General features: G+C 36.0%; 1 protein-coding gene across 1 annotated transcript; it reads left to right on the forward strand.

The window, feature by feature from the left end:
* The first annotated feature begins 1,878 nt into the window (after window positions 1–1,878).
* Window positions 1,879–16,480, forward strand: hltf (helicase-like transcription factor). Its single transcript, XM_073848081.1, has 25 exons — window positions 1,879–2,068; window positions 2,291–2,380; window positions 2,542–2,696; window positions 4,056–4,222; window positions 4,313–4,446; window positions 4,529–4,611; window positions 4,969–5,040; window positions 5,135–5,326; window positions 5,411–5,485; window positions 5,632–5,680; window positions 6,848–6,952; window positions 7,269–7,316; window positions 7,400–7,495; window positions 7,579–7,670; window positions 7,766–7,909; window positions 9,341–9,479; window positions 9,628–9,763; window positions 10,639–10,818; window positions 10,898–11,010; window positions 11,115–11,296; window positions 11,379–11,498; window positions 12,301–12,413; window positions 12,506–12,686; window positions 12,818–12,898; window positions 16,033–16,480. The coding sequence occupies exons 2-25, from the start codon at window positions 2,293–2,295 to the stop codon at window positions 16,177–16,179; spliced, it is 2,892 nt and encodes a 963-aa protein (XP_073704182.1). The 5' UTR covers window positions 1,879–2,068; window positions 2,291–2,292; the 3' UTR covers window positions 16,180–16,480.
* Window positions 16,481–16,935: the final 455 nt, after the last annotated feature.

Genomic DNA, 16,935 nt, shown 5'->3' on the forward strand with positions numbered 1-16,935 from the left:
TAAATATACCTTGCAGAATCTGCAAAATGTTAAATATTCATCAAAATAAGAGGGATCATACAAAATGCATGCTATTTTTTTTATTTATTACTGACCAGAATAAGATATTTCACAAGAGGAAATAAAATGTATAAAAATGAACCCGTTCAAAAGTTTACATTCTTGATTCTTAATACTGTGTTGTTACCTAAATGATCCACAGTTTTGTTTTTTATTTATTTATTTTTTTTGTTATAAAAAATGACTTTGATTTGAGATCATTATTATTATATGTATTATTATACACTGAAGATAACTGAGGGACTCATATGCAACTATTACAGAAGGTTCAAATGCTCACTGGAAAAACAGTGCATTAAGAGCGGGAGGGTGAAAACTTATTTTGTCTTCAGGGGAACATATATGTATCTTCTGTAGCTTATTACTAAATGAAAAATGTAGCCTACACCCTCATTCCATTCAAAAGTTTACACCCCTGGCTCTGAATGCATCGTTTTTCATCATACACTCATTTTTGGAAAGGGTTCAAATATACAAAATTGCCAAAAAACCAAAGAATCTGTGGGACCTGAAGGACTTTTCTAAAGAACAGCAGGCAGTTTAACTGTTCAGGACAAACAAGGGACTCACAAACAACTATTACTAAACAAACAAACACTACAAAAAACAGCTGTGGATCATTCAGGTAACTACACAGTATTAAGAATCAAATATGTAACCTTTAATTGGGTAATTTTTACAAATTCAACTATTATTTTCTCATGTAGACTACATGTAAACATCTTTAATGCGTATAATGTAAAATTATATCTTATTCAGGTCAGTACTAAATAAAAAAAAACAATTCTACAATGTGTATGTAAATGTTTACTTTATCTATAAGATATACATACCACAAAATATACAAAGAAAAAAAAATATCATTTCTGGTTCCCTTATTAATTTTATCAATCAGGAATTTAAAAAGAGGAAAAAAGGAAAATGATGTAAAATTAAACTATTTAATTAAAGCATTTAATAAGAGCAAAGATATGTAGTCCACTTACAATTTAGAGATAATTCCTTCTTTACTGGTTTAAAATGTATTGATATTTTATTGTAAAATATGTTGTGTTTATAAACTTGAGACCTATATTTCCTGCACCCATTACATCACACACAAAAAAAATTATACATAGCCAATTACGAAAAGAAAATGTTACATTTTTTTTCAAAGTACAGTTACCAACACACTTTCTGCAGGCCCTTACAGTCATCTAATAAGCCTATAGAGCTCAAATATGCAATCCAAAATAAGCAACATAATGCTGAAACTGGGCCTATAGTGACTTCGCCCATATTGTTTCATATTTTAGCTGAAAGCAATGATTTGAAGTAAAAAAAACATCTTAATGGATACAGCTTTTCACTTCAGAAGATGTAAACTGATGGCAGGATTTAGGTTGTGGATTATCGTGATGTTTTTATCAGCTGTTTGGACCCTCTGATGGCACCCATTTATTGCAGAGGATCCACTTATGATAAAATTATGCTATTCTAAATGTCTCCTAGTCGGCTCTTTTAAAGAAACAAACTCATCTACATCTTGTATGGACTGAAGGTGAGTCAATTTTCGTTTTTTGAGTGTGACATATTCCTTGAATTTGTTGTTGGCTGTCGCACTGTGGGAAACTTAACTGAGCTAATTTAAAGAATTTAATGTTCTATATGTATGTTTGTTTGTATGTATGTATGTATGTATTATTATTACTATTATTATTATTATCTTTTTTGAGTATGTGTATGGTAATGGGTAAAACTCTGGTCCACACTCCAACACAGTAGGTGGTGATAATGCACCGTAAGTTTTGATGCCACCCGCCATGAAACCGACGAATAACAAATAAGCGTGTTGTTTCAAAAGTCAAAACACTCGCGCCACTGATATACGTCACTGAAACTTGTGGCTAAGATTTGACATATGGACTGCAATAAACCTGCATAACACAGCAGTAATCGCTCATGTAACATTTGGATTTTGGTCAGTTTGAAGCACACTTCTATCGTACTGGAGTCTTTGTTTCGGGAGGTGAGTGTGGCCTGCAGCTAACGTTAAACAGTTTACCTTTATCCGTCTTTGCTGGTTGCAATAGAGTTAATTCTACTTAAATAAAGTATTTTACTATTAACTACTATAAAATATATAATTAAACGTACTGACTGCTTTATTTTATTTGGCACGACTTTTTCTTGTTTTCTGATTAGGACAAAGTATCACAGTGAAGGTTCGTGTTTATGTTTTGATTCGCAGCCATGCTATCATCAAACAAATCAACAAACCTCAATCCCGGGAATGCTGCTCATCCTCACAACCCCTCGACCAGCGCCCCGCCGCGATACGGTAAAAACAACAGCTGTCAAATTCATTTGAGACATAAATATGGTTATTAATTGTCCTTAGTCAGCTATAGTCTAAAGTAAAACCTGCTACACTGTAGTACTCTACTCCCAATGTGTTGAATTGATGGCACCCCTGATATTAATTCTGTCATCCATCATCAGAATTCATAGATTTCCTGGATGTGGGCAGCACAATGACCTTAACCCAAGAAATAGCGAATTTAACAGAGGATTCAGGGCAGGACCTGCCAGAGGAGAATGTACATCTTGGATTAATTCAAGGCACAGTTGTTGGTCTGCGTTACTACACTGGAACGGTAGAGATCATGCATACATACCAGTTTCCATAGCCTTTCCATATACTTTTTTTTGGTTTTTATACTGACCAAACAACATTTTCTATCCCTTTAACCCAACCCAAATCCTAAATCTAACTCTTACAGAAAACATGTTTATATTGTTATTTTCACTCATTTTATTCCCACTTGGGGATTGCTGGTCAGTCCCCATAATTTCATAAATTTCAGGTTTACTATTCTTGTGGGAGCATTTGGTATATATAAACTCAAATGATTTAACTCATCAGACAAAATAAGCCTTTTCCACAAAGCTACACTACAGGTCAAAAGTCTGTTCTACTCAACAAGCCTGCATTTATTTGATTCAAAGTGCAGCAGAAACAGTCAAATTTGGTACTATTTGTGCAATATTTGTACTATTTAAAATAACCGTTTTCTATTTTATTTATTCCTGTGATTTCAAAGCTGAATTTGTAGCATCATTACTCCAGTCAAATGATCTTTTAGAAATCATTTTAATATTCTGATTTGCTGCTCAAAAACATTTATTGTTTTTATGTTGAAAACAGCTTTCAGAGTTTCTTTGATGAATAGAAAGTTCAAAAGAAGAGAATTTATCGAAATAGAAATCTTTTGTAACATTATAAATGTCTTTATCATCACTTTCGATTAATTTAAAGCATCCTTGCTAAATAAAATAATAATAATTTCTATCATGTTACAAAAACTGCTTATTTCAGATAGATGCTGATCTTTGGATCTTTCTATTCATCAAAGAATCCTGAAAAAAATACTGAACTGTTTTAAATATTGATAATCATAATAAAAATGTTTCTTGAACAGCAAATTGGCAGATTAGAATGATTTCCAAAGGATCATGTGACACTGAAGACTGGTAATAATGCTGAAAATGTAGCTTTGATCACAGGAATTAATTACACTGTGATACACATTTAAATAAAAAAGCAGTTATTTTAAATAGTAAAAATATTTCACAATTTTACTGCTTATGTTGTATTTTGGATCAAATAAATGCAGATGTGTTAAGCCAAAGATAATTCTTTAAAAAACATTTAAAATCTTTTGACTGGTAGTGTACGTGTCTTTGGATCAGGTTCCTGTTTAATGAAGATTACACAATTTACAAGAATGCAGTATCATGTGTTGCAGTACAACATGCGGCATAAACTATTTTCTCCCGCCATTTCTACCCGCCTAATTCCTCTGACGCACTTATCACCTAACAGGAAGTGGACACCTGTCCCAGCACACATTGTATATTGCCCTCTAGCGTTTAAATCAAAATAGAATAATTCTATCATGGATTTAATCTCATTTAATAACAATACTATTGTTTGATTTTGACATGTGCTGTAGGTCAATAGAGGAGAGATGGTGGCCTTGGTGAGGCAGCCACAGAATCCCTATGACCGAAATGCAGTGATGGTCGCCAATGTGTATGGAAGTCAGGTAGGGCACATCAAGAAAGAGCTGGCAGCCCCAATGGCCTTCATTATGGACAACAACTTGGCCAGGGTGGAAGGGTACAGTAGTTTTTTCTACAAATTTGTAATTTGTTGGGCATGTTATTTTTATTGCAAATTGATTGCAACAGATTACTATCTCCCTAACAGGGTTGTGCCCTATGGAGAGACTAATAAATTTTCAATGCCTGTAATCCTCACATTCTGGGGCAAAGAGGAGAACCGAGAAGCTGTGCATAATCAGATGAGACGCCATGGTTTCAAACTTGGCACTGAGTTCAAAGGTTCACTCATTTGTATATTCGCTCCTGAATGTTCTTTGGTGAACACATAATGCTTATATGATTTGATATTTTATTATCTTAGGAGGCGCTGCACAAACATCTTTGGGTAGAGATCTGCTTGGTTTGTCTTCAAAAATATCTGCCATTCCTTTGACTGTGGAAGAGGTAAACTTCATGTGACAGATGTTAGTTATAAGACGTCAAGATAAATTATTGTTCTTTGTCTGGTATGCCTTTGTAGGGTAAAATCTAGATCAGTGCTTCTCAGCAGTTTTTTTTTTACACTAGCAGCTGTTGACAGCTGTGGACGTCAGCAACAAATAATATGGGAGTATTTATTTTGCTTTCTAAACTGTGGATGGTATGATATGATGCATGAAAAGTTTCATTTAGCATTGTTTGTCCTTGCCGTTTATGAGCTGCAACACACCAGCTGAGAACAACTGATCTATATGCTTGATGCTTTTTGCATTATTTTAATGAACTGGCTAATAAAACTTTATTTTTGTTCCATCATATCAGCTGAAAAATGCCTTTGACAAGCTATTTGATGATTTAATGGAGGATAAAACCAGAGAAATGGAGCCAGCAGAGGTCAGAGCACAAAAAGAGCACACAGCTGTTTTTTTACTGTCAATCTCATCCATCAGTCACTTACAGATGTCTCCGTTAATGTCTGTCTGTACAGGCGGTGTGCACTTCCCTGCTCCCACATCAAAAGCAGGCGCTCTCGTGGATGACCTCTCGTGAGAACAGCAACGATCTGCCCCCATTCTGGGAAGAGAAGAGTGGCTTCTACTTTAACGTTCTCACTAACTTTGCTGTGAAGGAAAGGCCAGAGAAAGTGCTTGGTGGGATTTTGGCTGATGACATGGGGCTGGTGAGATTAATTTAGATTTGATGTTGTTGTTTTAGTGCTTGGGAAAGCCCAACTGGTGCTCAGAAGATTTATACTGTGTTTCAGGGCAAAACCCTCACCACCATTGCCTTGATAGTCTCTAATTTCCACAATGGGAAACCTCTGCCACTGGAGCAATGTGTAAGATCCAGAAATATTTCTTAAAAAGATAATGCATGTGTAGAAATCTAGTTTTGTTTAAATAATGGATTTAATTAATAACTCTGATCTTGCATGTCCTGTGGCCAGATTTTAATTATAATCAGATCAAAAATATCACTTTTCAGGAAGGATCATCCATGTCTTCAAGTTCAAGAAAGAAATCAACCTCAAAAGGTAAATTTTTTTCTGTAAAACTGAAATCATACAAAATGCATGTTTTTTTGTTTGTTTGTTTTTTTTAGTACTGACCTGAATAAGATATTTCACATATAAGACATTTACATATAGTCCACAAGAGAAAACGATAGTTAAATTTATAAAAATAACCCTGTTCAAAAGTTTACATCCCCTTGATTCTTTTTTCTGTGTTGTTACCTGAATGATCCACAGCTAGTTGTTCATGAGCCCCTTGTTTGTCCTGAAAAGTCAAACTGCCCGCTGTTCTTCAGAAAAAACCTTTAGTTTCCACAAATTCTTTTGGTTTTTCAGCATTTTTGTGTATTTTAACTTTTTCCAACAATGAGTCTATAATTTTGAGATGCATCTTTTTACACAAACGACAACTGAGGGACTCATATGAACTATTTCAGAATGTTCAAAAGCTCACTGGGGTGAAAGCTTTTTGAATTGAAGATCAGGGAAATTTAACTTATTTTGTCTTCTGAGGAACATGCAAGTATCTTCTGTAGCTTCTGAAGGGCAGTACTAAATAAAAAATATATTTTGTCAAAAGAAATTTTTTTTTTATATATCTTCATTTTGTTCAATATTTAAACCCCTGGCTCTTAATGCATTGTTTTCGTCCTTCTGAAGCATCAGTAAGCATTTTAACCTTCTGTAATAGTTGCACATGAGTCCATCAGTTGTCCTCAATGTGAAAAGATGAATTTCAAAATCATTCAGTCACTTGTTGGAAAGGGTTCAAATACACAAAAATGCTGAAAACCTAAAAAATTTATCGAACCTGAAGGATTTTTCTGGAGAACAGTGGGCAGTTTAACAGTTCAGGACAAACAAGAAATCATTAACAAGTATCAGTAAACAAAAAAAAAAAAAAAAAAAAAAACAGCTGTGGATCATTCAGGTAACAACACAGTATTAAGAATCAAGTGTATGTAAACTTTTGAACGGGGTCATTTTTATAAATTCAACTATTATTTTCTCTTGTGGATTATATGTAAATATCTTTTATGTGAAATATCTTATTCAGGTCAGCACTAAATAAAAAAAATAACATGGATTTTGTAGGATCCCTCTTATTTTGGTAAAATAATTAACATTTTGCAGATTCGGCAAGGTATATGTAAACTTTCTCCCTCAACTGTATTTTTATGTATGTAGACTTTGAAGAATGTCATGAACCAGTGAGTTCATCCCAATTGAAAAGACTGCATGCTGATGGCATCAGTGTTGACACCATTGAGGAAGAAGTTCCTCAGAAGAAAGGTTGGTTTCTTTTGAGTCTTGATGCAATATACACGATAGTTAGAACGTTTGAGGTCTGTAAGATTCAAAAAATATCTTTTAGCTGAATTTATTTTAGCTATTGTAATATATTTTAAAATGTAATTCATTCTTCTGATGGTAAAGCTGAATTTTCAGCATCATTACTCCAGTCTTCAGCGTCACGTGATCTTTCAGGAGTCATAAACTTTTGAACAGTACTGTCGCTTTGCATAGAAATGTCTAATGCATTAATGCAAATGATACTAATAATCATCGATTTTGATTTTTGTATCTTGCTTGTTTGTGTTTCTTATAGCAAAAACCTCAAAACAACCTGCTAAAAAGTCTGCCAACGCCAAGAAAGGTACCCTTACTTCCTGTTTGTTAATTTCTCAGGTAAACCGAAATGCAGACTTTCTTTAGTGTTAGATATACTTTCATTCCCAGGAGTAGTTCTGCTGGATGATGTGGACTTTGCTGCCGCTCTAGAGTGCAGTTCCTCACAAGCTGCGCCTACAAAAAAGAGTGCCAAGAAGAGTTCTGGTGGGTGTAACTTTGACCGTTTCTTTAGTTTGTTCATTACAGTATGAAAGAGTTTTACAGCAATCAATCTGTGTGAGTTATAGGCACAGGTAAAGTTCCATCTGGAGTCGGTGTGGGCTCAGGGGCCAGAGCCACTTTGATTGTATGTCCTCTGTCTGTCCTAAGCAACTGGCTGGTGAGTGTTTAAAATCTGCTCATAAAAACAGTTTCTTCAAACATTTTATAAAATCATTAACTCATAATACTTGTTTATACTTTATATCCAACCAGGACCAGTTTGAGCAGCATATCCGAGCTGATGTCACATTAAAGGTGTACCTGTACTATGGTGCAGAGCGCAGTCGATCTGTTAAACTTCTGTCGGATCAAGATGTGGTTCTCACAACATACAATGTGCTTTCATCAGATTATGGGGTGGGTGGATTTAAAACACAGTCTCATACTATTTTTGCTGCTACAGTGTTTTTGCACATTGTTTCTAAGATTTTCCGAATGCTTCACGATTCTCTCTCTAATCGATTCAGAGCTTAGTTTTTAACAGCAGATGGCACTGCATGCTTTAGAAACAGCCATACTTTGTCTGCTCCTAATTCCTTACGCACATTTAAACCTAAAACAATAGTGTGGTGTTTACATTTAATCTCGCGTCATAAAAGCCTGAGGTGCGTTTAAATGACACAGACGAACACACAGGCGCTCTTCTTCCTGAGCATTTGAGTGTGTGGTTAAAACTAGATAAGACTGCCATCTGCTGTTAAAATTTAAGCTCAGAATCGATTCTAGAGAGAATTGTGATGCATTCTGAAAATATCAGAATCAATCCACGAATTGCTATGCATCAATTTATCATTGCAGCCCTATTGTCTTTACAAAATGCTGGAGGAAACTGCCCTAAAATTATAAAAATAGATGCTATTTATCCATTATGTCTATTATGTTTCATATTTTAAATATTGTCTTCATGTTTATTTGAAATAAACACCTCTCCAAGCAGATATGCAATGGGAAAAGGAAGAAGATGAGGATTGGAAAACGTCTGATTTAAACTTGTGTCAGTTGCATTAAAGGGATAGTTTACCAAAAAATGTAAATTCTGTCATTAATTACTCACTCCCATGTCATTCTGAACTCATAAGACCTTTGTTCATCTCGGAATACAAATTAAGATAATTTAAATATAAAGCGAGAGCTTTTTTGACCCTGCATAGACAGCAACTGACATGTTCAAGGCCCAGAAAGGTAGTAAGGACATCATTAAAATAGCCCATCAGTGGTTCAACCATAATTTAATGAAGCTATGAAAATACTTTTGTGTGCAAAGAAAACAAAAATAACGACTTTATTTAGAATAATTATATATAACTTTATTTATTTTCTTGCAAACATGGAACAGTGCTAATTCACAATGCTGGCTTCTGTCACAGAGACTATTTTAACAATGTCCTTACTACCTTTCTGGCCCTTGAACATGGAAATTACATTGCTGTCTATGCAGGGTCAAAAAAAGACCTTGGATTTCATCAAAAATATCTTTATTTGTCTTCCGACGATGAACAAAGGTCTGACAGGTTTGGAATGGCATGAAGGTGAGTAATTAATAATAGAATGTTCAGTTTCGGGTGAACATTTAAAAGCCAAATCCACTGTCCAACCCCACTCTTCTCAACACTGTCCTAGTTACTCGCTTCATTTCTTGTGTAATTTTTTTGTAAAGCTAGACAATGGTTGGCAGAGTTTGTGTAAATAGCTTTTGTCAACAAGACGGGTTGTTTGCTCCTAGTGTAAATAGACACTCTGTAAAAGCTTTGGATAGATAGTGAAATAAACTATTTTAACCCCCTGCAGAACAAATCCAACAGTCCTCTGCATAAAGTGAAGTGGCTGAGGGTGGTGCTGGACGAGGGTCACGTCGTCAGAAACCCTAACGCTCTTCAGAGCAAAGCTGTACTGGATCTGCAGTCAGAACGCAGGTGGATCCTATCTGGTATGTTGATTACTTTGTTAAAGTCTCAGTCCTGGATTGCTCATTTATGTGATGTTTTGCCTTTAAATTGTACCAACAGAACTGATTATTAATTTCAATGCCCATGAAGTCCATCTAGATACCAATCATGGTCATTTTTTACCTTCAGGAACCCCCATTCAGAACTCCCTCAAGGATCTCTACATGCTGCTGTCCTTCCTAAAACTGAAGCCTTTCGATGTGAAGGAGTGGTGGAACAGAATCATTCAGAGACCTGTGACCATGGGCGACAAAGTTGGACTTAAGTATGTTAGCAATATCTGCGTCCCAAATCACATTCTTTACATTTTTAACCATATAGGGTGATATCAGGTAAATTGGGCCACTTTTTTTTAGGTTAATCGCTTGGGACACAAAAAACCCATGTATGACATGTGTTCTTATGATTAGTAAAGGCTGTTTTTAATATTTTTGTGTTGAATTGATGTAATAAAATATAATTCTTCAGGCCCTACAGGCTTTGAAACAGCTGCCTCAGATTTTTTAGATAGCAGTGTTTAGGTAAAATGGGCAGACTGATCAGCAAAAATGGGCCAGTCAAACTGTAAAGTCAAATAGAGACATTTCTGATAAAACCCATTTAATTATATTTAATTTGTATAATTTAGAAATTAAAACATTGCATTTAAATTACATTAGAACATCAATTTAATCAATAAAACATAAATTTAATGACAAAAATTAACAATTACAATAAGTAGTGTTATGGCAACAGTTTAAAAGTTAACAGCCAATGACTGCAAAGAATTTCAAAGAAAAGAGGTAAGACACTCAAACCCATTTTAACTGAAATTAATGGCTCATTTTATATTTGCAAATTCAGGTAAATTGGGCCAGTAACTAAAATGCTTTTTTATATATCAAAATCTGCATTTTATCTGACAGAGGTCATCAAGACATGAGTTAATTTTTCTGGCGCGGTCTCAAAATGAGGCATTGTCCCTCCACCCTTAGCAACCTCAGACCAATAAAATCTTTTGCTAAATGTCAAGTACTGTTATGGCAACAGTTTGAAATTTTAAAAGTTAACTGCAAGTTAAAGAGATAAGACACTCAAACGGGCCATTTTACCTGATGGCTCAATTTGCCTGATATCACCCTACTGTAAATGTGTTTTCAGAAACTTGCAAGCGCTGGTAAAGGGCATTACATTGAGGCGCACTAAGAAAAGTAAAGTGGCTGGGCGGATGGTGGTACAGTTACCTGAACGGAGAGTGTTTGTGCAGCATGTGACTCTGTCTGAGGAGGAGAGGGAGGAGTATGAACAGGTCAGGAAAGATGGCAGGAAGATCATTGGCAGGTGGGCGTGCTTTTGCTTACTTTGAAGAGCACCAATATTACACAAAGAACAAAAAAACTGAAACAACTGGACTTTTCAGGTATTTCGAAGAGGGAACCATCATGACAAACTATGCTGATGTCTTGGCCATCCTGGTTCGTCTGAGGCAATACTGCTGTCACCCCAGTCTTGTGGGAAAACACACAGGGGGAGGTATAAATTAGAGATGAAACAGTCACTGATTAATATAAATTTTATTCCATGAAATGATTGTGTTGTGTGTCTTTGTTTAAACAAATGTTTTGGATGTGTGTTAGATGATCCTGGGACGCCTAGTGAGCTGCGGGAGCGTCTCATCAATAAGATCACATTGGTGCTCAACTCTGGCTCAGACGAGGAGTGTGCCATCTGTCTAGACTCCTTACGTCAGCCTGTCATCACCTACTGTGCTCATGTGTACTGCAGACCCTGCATCTGTGAGGTCATCCATTCAGAGAAGGTCAGCATTGTTTGAGTATCTCAGAGATATCCTGAAGACTTCGGTATTGGATTTCAGGATATTGTGTGTTCCTGTCGTACAGGAGCAGGCCAGATGTCCCCTGTGTCGTGCTCAGATCAAGACCAAAGAGCTGGTGGAGTATCCTGGTGATGAAACGGAGGCTGGACCAGCCACTGGAGAGAACTGGCGATCAAGTTCCAAAGTAGCTTAAACATTTATAGATATTATGCACGTTTTCACCCAATGTGACTGTTACGGGTGGGTCATTCTGATATTGGATAAAACTCAAAGACATGGATGTTGCTCTTTTGTATTTATCAAAGATTTGTGAAAACAGTGATCCGAATTAGAGAACAGTTATCACTGTAACACAAATCTTGGATTGTTACAGTTGTCAGAAATTAGTAGGAAGTGTAGAAGCCCTTGCTTTGAATGACTTTAGCACATCTGTGGCCACAGAACATCACTAGTTTCTCACAATGTGCTGATGTGATCTTGGACCACTCTTCTACTCTCTTCCATAGTTTGTAACCGTAGTGGGTTTCTTAGGCATAACTTTCTCGCCAAGGATTGGATTTTCTAGAGATTTTCAATTGGCAAGCAATTCCAGCTGCAGTGCTGAACCAATTCCCCATTGAGAGTCTCTGCATTATCCTGTCTTCTCGTGCATTTCTTACATGGACAACCATCCTTTTGGGGGGAGGCTTGATTGAATTAGTGTCATTGTACACCTGCAATATTTGAGAAATCACAAATTTGGAATGACTAACAAAGGTTATCCCTTTGGCCTTCATCTAGACAACCTCGAGTATATATATATATATATAACAAAAATGTAGAAAATGGTTTCATAAAAGCATTTAAAAACATCAGCTTTAATACTAAATACTTTGTGAGATAGGTGACATTGTGACACTTTTTTAGTTTCTAGAGGCTAAGGAGATTTTAGTTTTAGTGATGAGAAGCCATAATAAAGTTTACAATAAGTGCTTTTCTTAATCCAGGTGGATGCTTTGATGAGCAACCTGTTGAAGCTGCGCAATGAAGACCCAACTGTGAAGAGCCTTGTGGTTTCTCAGTTTACCAGGTTTATGGATCTTATAGAGGTTCCCTTGAGGTAGTTTTCATTCTTGAAACTACAGACTGTACCACATACCCAAAGAAATAACCATTAGTGGTTCAGTGTGCTGATACTGTTGCTGTCTGCAGGGAATATGGTTTCTCTTTCACACGATTGGATGGCTCGATGGCTCAGAAGGCCAGATCCAAGGCCATTCAGGATTTTCAAGACTCTTCTCCAGGAAGTCCCACCATCATGTTACTGTCACTCAAAGCTGGAGGGGTTGGGCTTAATCTGACGTCTGCTTCACATGTTTACATGATGGATCCAGTGAGTTAAATTCTCCCAGGCTAGTGTCTGCCACTAGGTGGCGATAATGTTATTGTTTGATTCAGTGTGTATGCATCTACAATAGGAAAAAAAGAGCTCATTTGTTTGTTTGTTTTCTACTGTTTGTTCAGGCCTGGAATCCTGCAGCAGAGGATCAGTGTGTTGACAGGTGTCATAGACTGGGCCAGACCAGAGATGTGGTGATCACTAAGGTACAGTCTTTGATTTACGCCATGGCAGGCACTCAGAGGAATGTTAGCGGCTGATCCCAATGGCTATTATTACGCGTCTGACATTTTTCTGAGTGGTAAAACAGTGCCGACAAATGTTACACAATACGATATTAATGGCTTCCTTATTAACTCATGACCAAACAATTTTGGTGACCATTGACTTAAAAATATCTTTGGTGATAATGATTTTTATTTTTGGGTCAACTAACAATTTAAACATTTTTCAGTTATATCCACCTTATTTTTCTCTATAAGAGTGGGCACGGTCCGTTGGTTCTGGCTTCCGGTCTCATCTGCATCCAGCTATTTTAGCTGTACAAAAGCAATTTTTTTGCTTGTTTTGCTGATTTATATTGCAAATTGGTTTGTCTTCTGATGTAGTTATTAATGTATTAATTATGAACACAGTGGTTTGTAGTGCAAACAGTTTTACCGTTTACTGCACATCATTATTCTTCTCATCATTTCCCTATTGTGGCTAACAAACCGGAAATCTCACCCACAGGCTTATTTGTGCAATGAAAAATAAGGTGGATAAGTGTAACTGTCATGAAACCAGTAATTGACTGAAATTCATTAGCATTTAATGTGACAGTAGCTATGTTTCTATCCACAATTGCGAGGTCAAACTTAAAAATGAACTACCTTGGCATAACAACCTTATCTGAGAGAAAAAGGAATGATCAGATTGCTGCTGCCAAAATTACAAAGATTCAGAAATCCCAAACACTTGCCAACCGGAAGTGCTAAGGAAGAAACTGTCAGTAATACTACAATCATATACAATACACTCAAACTAAATAAAGCACTGTTTCCATCTCGTGTATTCAAGAGAACAAAACCATAACTTCCTGGGAAACTAGCCCAAAATAATAATTATGTTTCTGCAGATCGATCTGCTGGTTCATTCTGTTATCCAATCACATGATTCGTGGAGGCAATGCCACATGAGTTTTTCCTTGTGCATCAAGGAAATTATTAGACAAATGCACTTCCTTTGTAGTTTGTGTTTTCTTTTCAGATCTAAAAATTATCCACATCAACTGACTCTTTGCAAAAACTCATTGGTTACTGTTGCGATGTCCAATAAAATATGCTCTCACAATACATGTTCTCACACAATGAAAAATACATACAAAGAGAAAACTGACAGACAAGACAGAGCTGGTTGCTTCTGGTATGAAACAAGGTCTCAACTTTAAAATCTTGTCATTTTCTTAAGAAATTCAAACAATAAATACCATTTTGTGGATCTTTAATGTGTCGTGACTCCATTGCCTAATCAGATTAATCGACACATGAACCGACCAACTTTTATTTACTCTAAGCACAGAATGAACATCAGGATGCATTATATTTCTACTGCGGAAAGATGTCAGTACTTACAGTTTTTGAAGTTTAAGTCCACCGAAGTTAATCTACTCCGTCTGTTTTTTTTTGTCTGACAAAATGAAATGACGGATTATGTTTGTTCAGATCGCCTGTCCGTGAAGCTGTTTGCAAAGAGTCAATTGACTGACAGGTGATCTAACCAATCGCAGAATCTGCCATTTTTGTCTGACAAACAAATCAGACAGGACAGTAGATTAACGTCAGTGGAAAAATGTATGTCTTTCTTCGATTAAAATACCATGTGTATACCATTCATATTCTTTCTTGTTCATTTTGTGCTTTAAAGGAGTAGCTCACTTCCAGAACAAGAATTCACAGATAATATACTCACCCCGTTGTCATCCAAGATGTTAATGTCTTTCTTTCTTCATAAAGAAATTGTTTTTTGAAGAAAACATTTCAAGAATTATCTTTATATAGTGGACTTCAGTGGTGCCTGCGAGTTTGAACGTCCAAAATGCAGTTTCAATGGGCTCTAAGGAATAAGGGTCTTATCTAGTGAAATGATCAGTAATTTTCTAAAAGCATAAATTTAAAAAAAAAAGTTTCTCCTCCTACTTCGCTGTTTTACCTTTTTTGTAAAGGCCATTTGAACTTCTTTGCATGTTTACTTTGTAAACACTGGGTCGGTACTTCTGCAGCGATGTTGGACGATTTTAAAGTTGGAGGAGAAAATGAGATGGGAGTTTTTCGACAAACCCCAACTGTATTGACCTGGATCACGCAGAGTACACAAGCACATGGCAGAGCTAGACATGACAAGCATTTGAGGTTAAAAAGTATGACTGATTGTTTTGCTAGATAAGACCCTTATTCCTCGACTGGGGTCATGTACACCTTTTTCAAGCTGTATTTAAACTGCATTTTGGACGTTCAAACTTGCAGGCACTATTGAAATACACAATATGATGATAATTCCTGAAATGTTTTCCTCAAAAAAAAATTTTTTTCCGACTGAAGAAAGAAAGGCATAAACAACTTGGATGACAACGGGTGAGTACATTATCTGTAAATTTTAATTCTGGAAGTGAACTATTCTAAGTAAATAAGAAAAGAAGACAGCTTCATGTGTCAACTGATCTAAGGGAATATAGTGATCTGTCACAACGCATTAAAAAGCCACAAAGCGGTATTTATCATTTCAATTTCTTAAGTGACAAAATTTAAAAGCTGAAACTGTTTCATACCTAAATCAACCTGCTCTGTCTTGTCTGTTAGTGCATTGTTAGTTTTAGCAACAGTAACGAAGGGGGATGGATCTTTGTGAAGGGACAATTAAGCACAAATTTTTAAATGTGCATTAAGATTTGATGCGTTTCCATTCCTCTCAATTTCCATCATTTAAAAAAAAAAAATGCAATATCTGAAAATTTCCATAAAAATACATGAATGGAAACATGGCTACTAAGTGATAGCAGCATTCACAGATTCCCAGCAGTTCTCTTTTATCATAGTGCTATTGTAATAAAAATGAATATTGTCTAGTTTACTGAGGACCAACTGTAAGGTTGGATTTACTCTTAAGAAATGTTTTAAATTGTCACAATCTACATTCAACTTTCAATCAAAAAGGAATGTTCTCACAAAAGAGTGACATTTACTTTGGCACATTTCGATTTTTAGACCGACAGCAAATTATGTATTGTTTGATTACAGTGGTTGGCCTTTCAAGACAGGAAGTTTGCAATTGATGACTCTTTCCTCTCTCTGGTTGCATTTAGTTTATTGTGAAAGACTCTGTGGAGGAGAACATGGTGGAGATTCAAAAGAAGAAGCAGGAGCTTGTGGACAAAGCTTTCGGAGTGAAAACGCCACAGGAACGAAAACAGTCTCGGATAGATGAGATCCGAGCTCTCATGGAGATTTAGATTTACTAAACTAACTTTACTGCTGTCCGTTCATTTCAGGTTATTCACTTCATTAATGACAGCACTTTATTGCAAATAGTTCAGCAAAGTTTTTTTTTTTTTTTTAAACTCATATCTACACAATATCGCTTTGATCTCAAATGGCTATTCTAATCATTTATTACCTTTTTTTTTTTTTACTCTCATTATCTACACAATATCGATTTGATTTCAAATGGTTATTCTAGTCTTTTTCCATTACAATAAACACCATGCCATTTTGTTTGTTCATGAAAGATTAAACTAGTTCTAACAACAGTAATTTAGGACTCTTACTAGTTTTTTTATTTCAGATGTTGCAGGTGGGGGCAGAGATACAGAAAGATTACAAACTAGTTAACAGCTATTAACAGCATTACCGGCACAAGTTGCAACCAGATGTAGCAAAACCCTTGTGCCTTATCCCTGGAACAGGGACTGGAGTGGAGTGACCTTGGTTCACACAATAAGAGTTGCTGATGTGTATCAGAGCCACTATTAACAATGTAAGCGAGTTGGCAGCACACAGTGTGTCTTGTAAACACAATGTCATTGCAAAAGCGGTCATTAGATGATTAATATTGAACGAGGAGTGATGTACAGTATGTCTGACATTTACAAGGTTTGGTATTGTTTTGTTTGCTGTATGTTTTTCTATTTTTTCCTTCAAACGTTTCTGATCTTCACAAACACAAAAGGCAAAGAAGTTGTAGGACCATAATGATTTACATTATGGTA

Source organism: Garra rufa, chromosome 10, assembly GCF_049309525.1.
Source record: "Garra rufa chromosome 10, GarRuf1.0, whole genome shotgun sequence".
NCBI classification, from domain to species: domain Eukaryota; kingdom Metazoa; phylum Chordata; class Actinopteri; order Cypriniformes; family Cyprinidae; genus Garra; species Garra rufa.

Excerpts from the sequence above, each read along its gene's own strand:
- hltf (XM_073848081.1), top strand. The coding sequence starts at position 2,293 with ATGCTATCATCAAACAAATCAACAAACCTCAATCCCGGGAATGCTGCT. Across the intron at positions 4,612-4,968 it reads TTCCTTTGACTGTGGAAGAG|CTGAAAAATGCCTTTGACAA; the intron begins GTAAACTTCATG and ends CCATCATATCAG. Across the intron at positions 11,297-11,378 it reads AGGTCATCCATTCAGAGAAG|GAGCAGGCCAGATGTCCCCT; the intron begins GTCAGCATTGTT and ends CCTGTCGTACAG.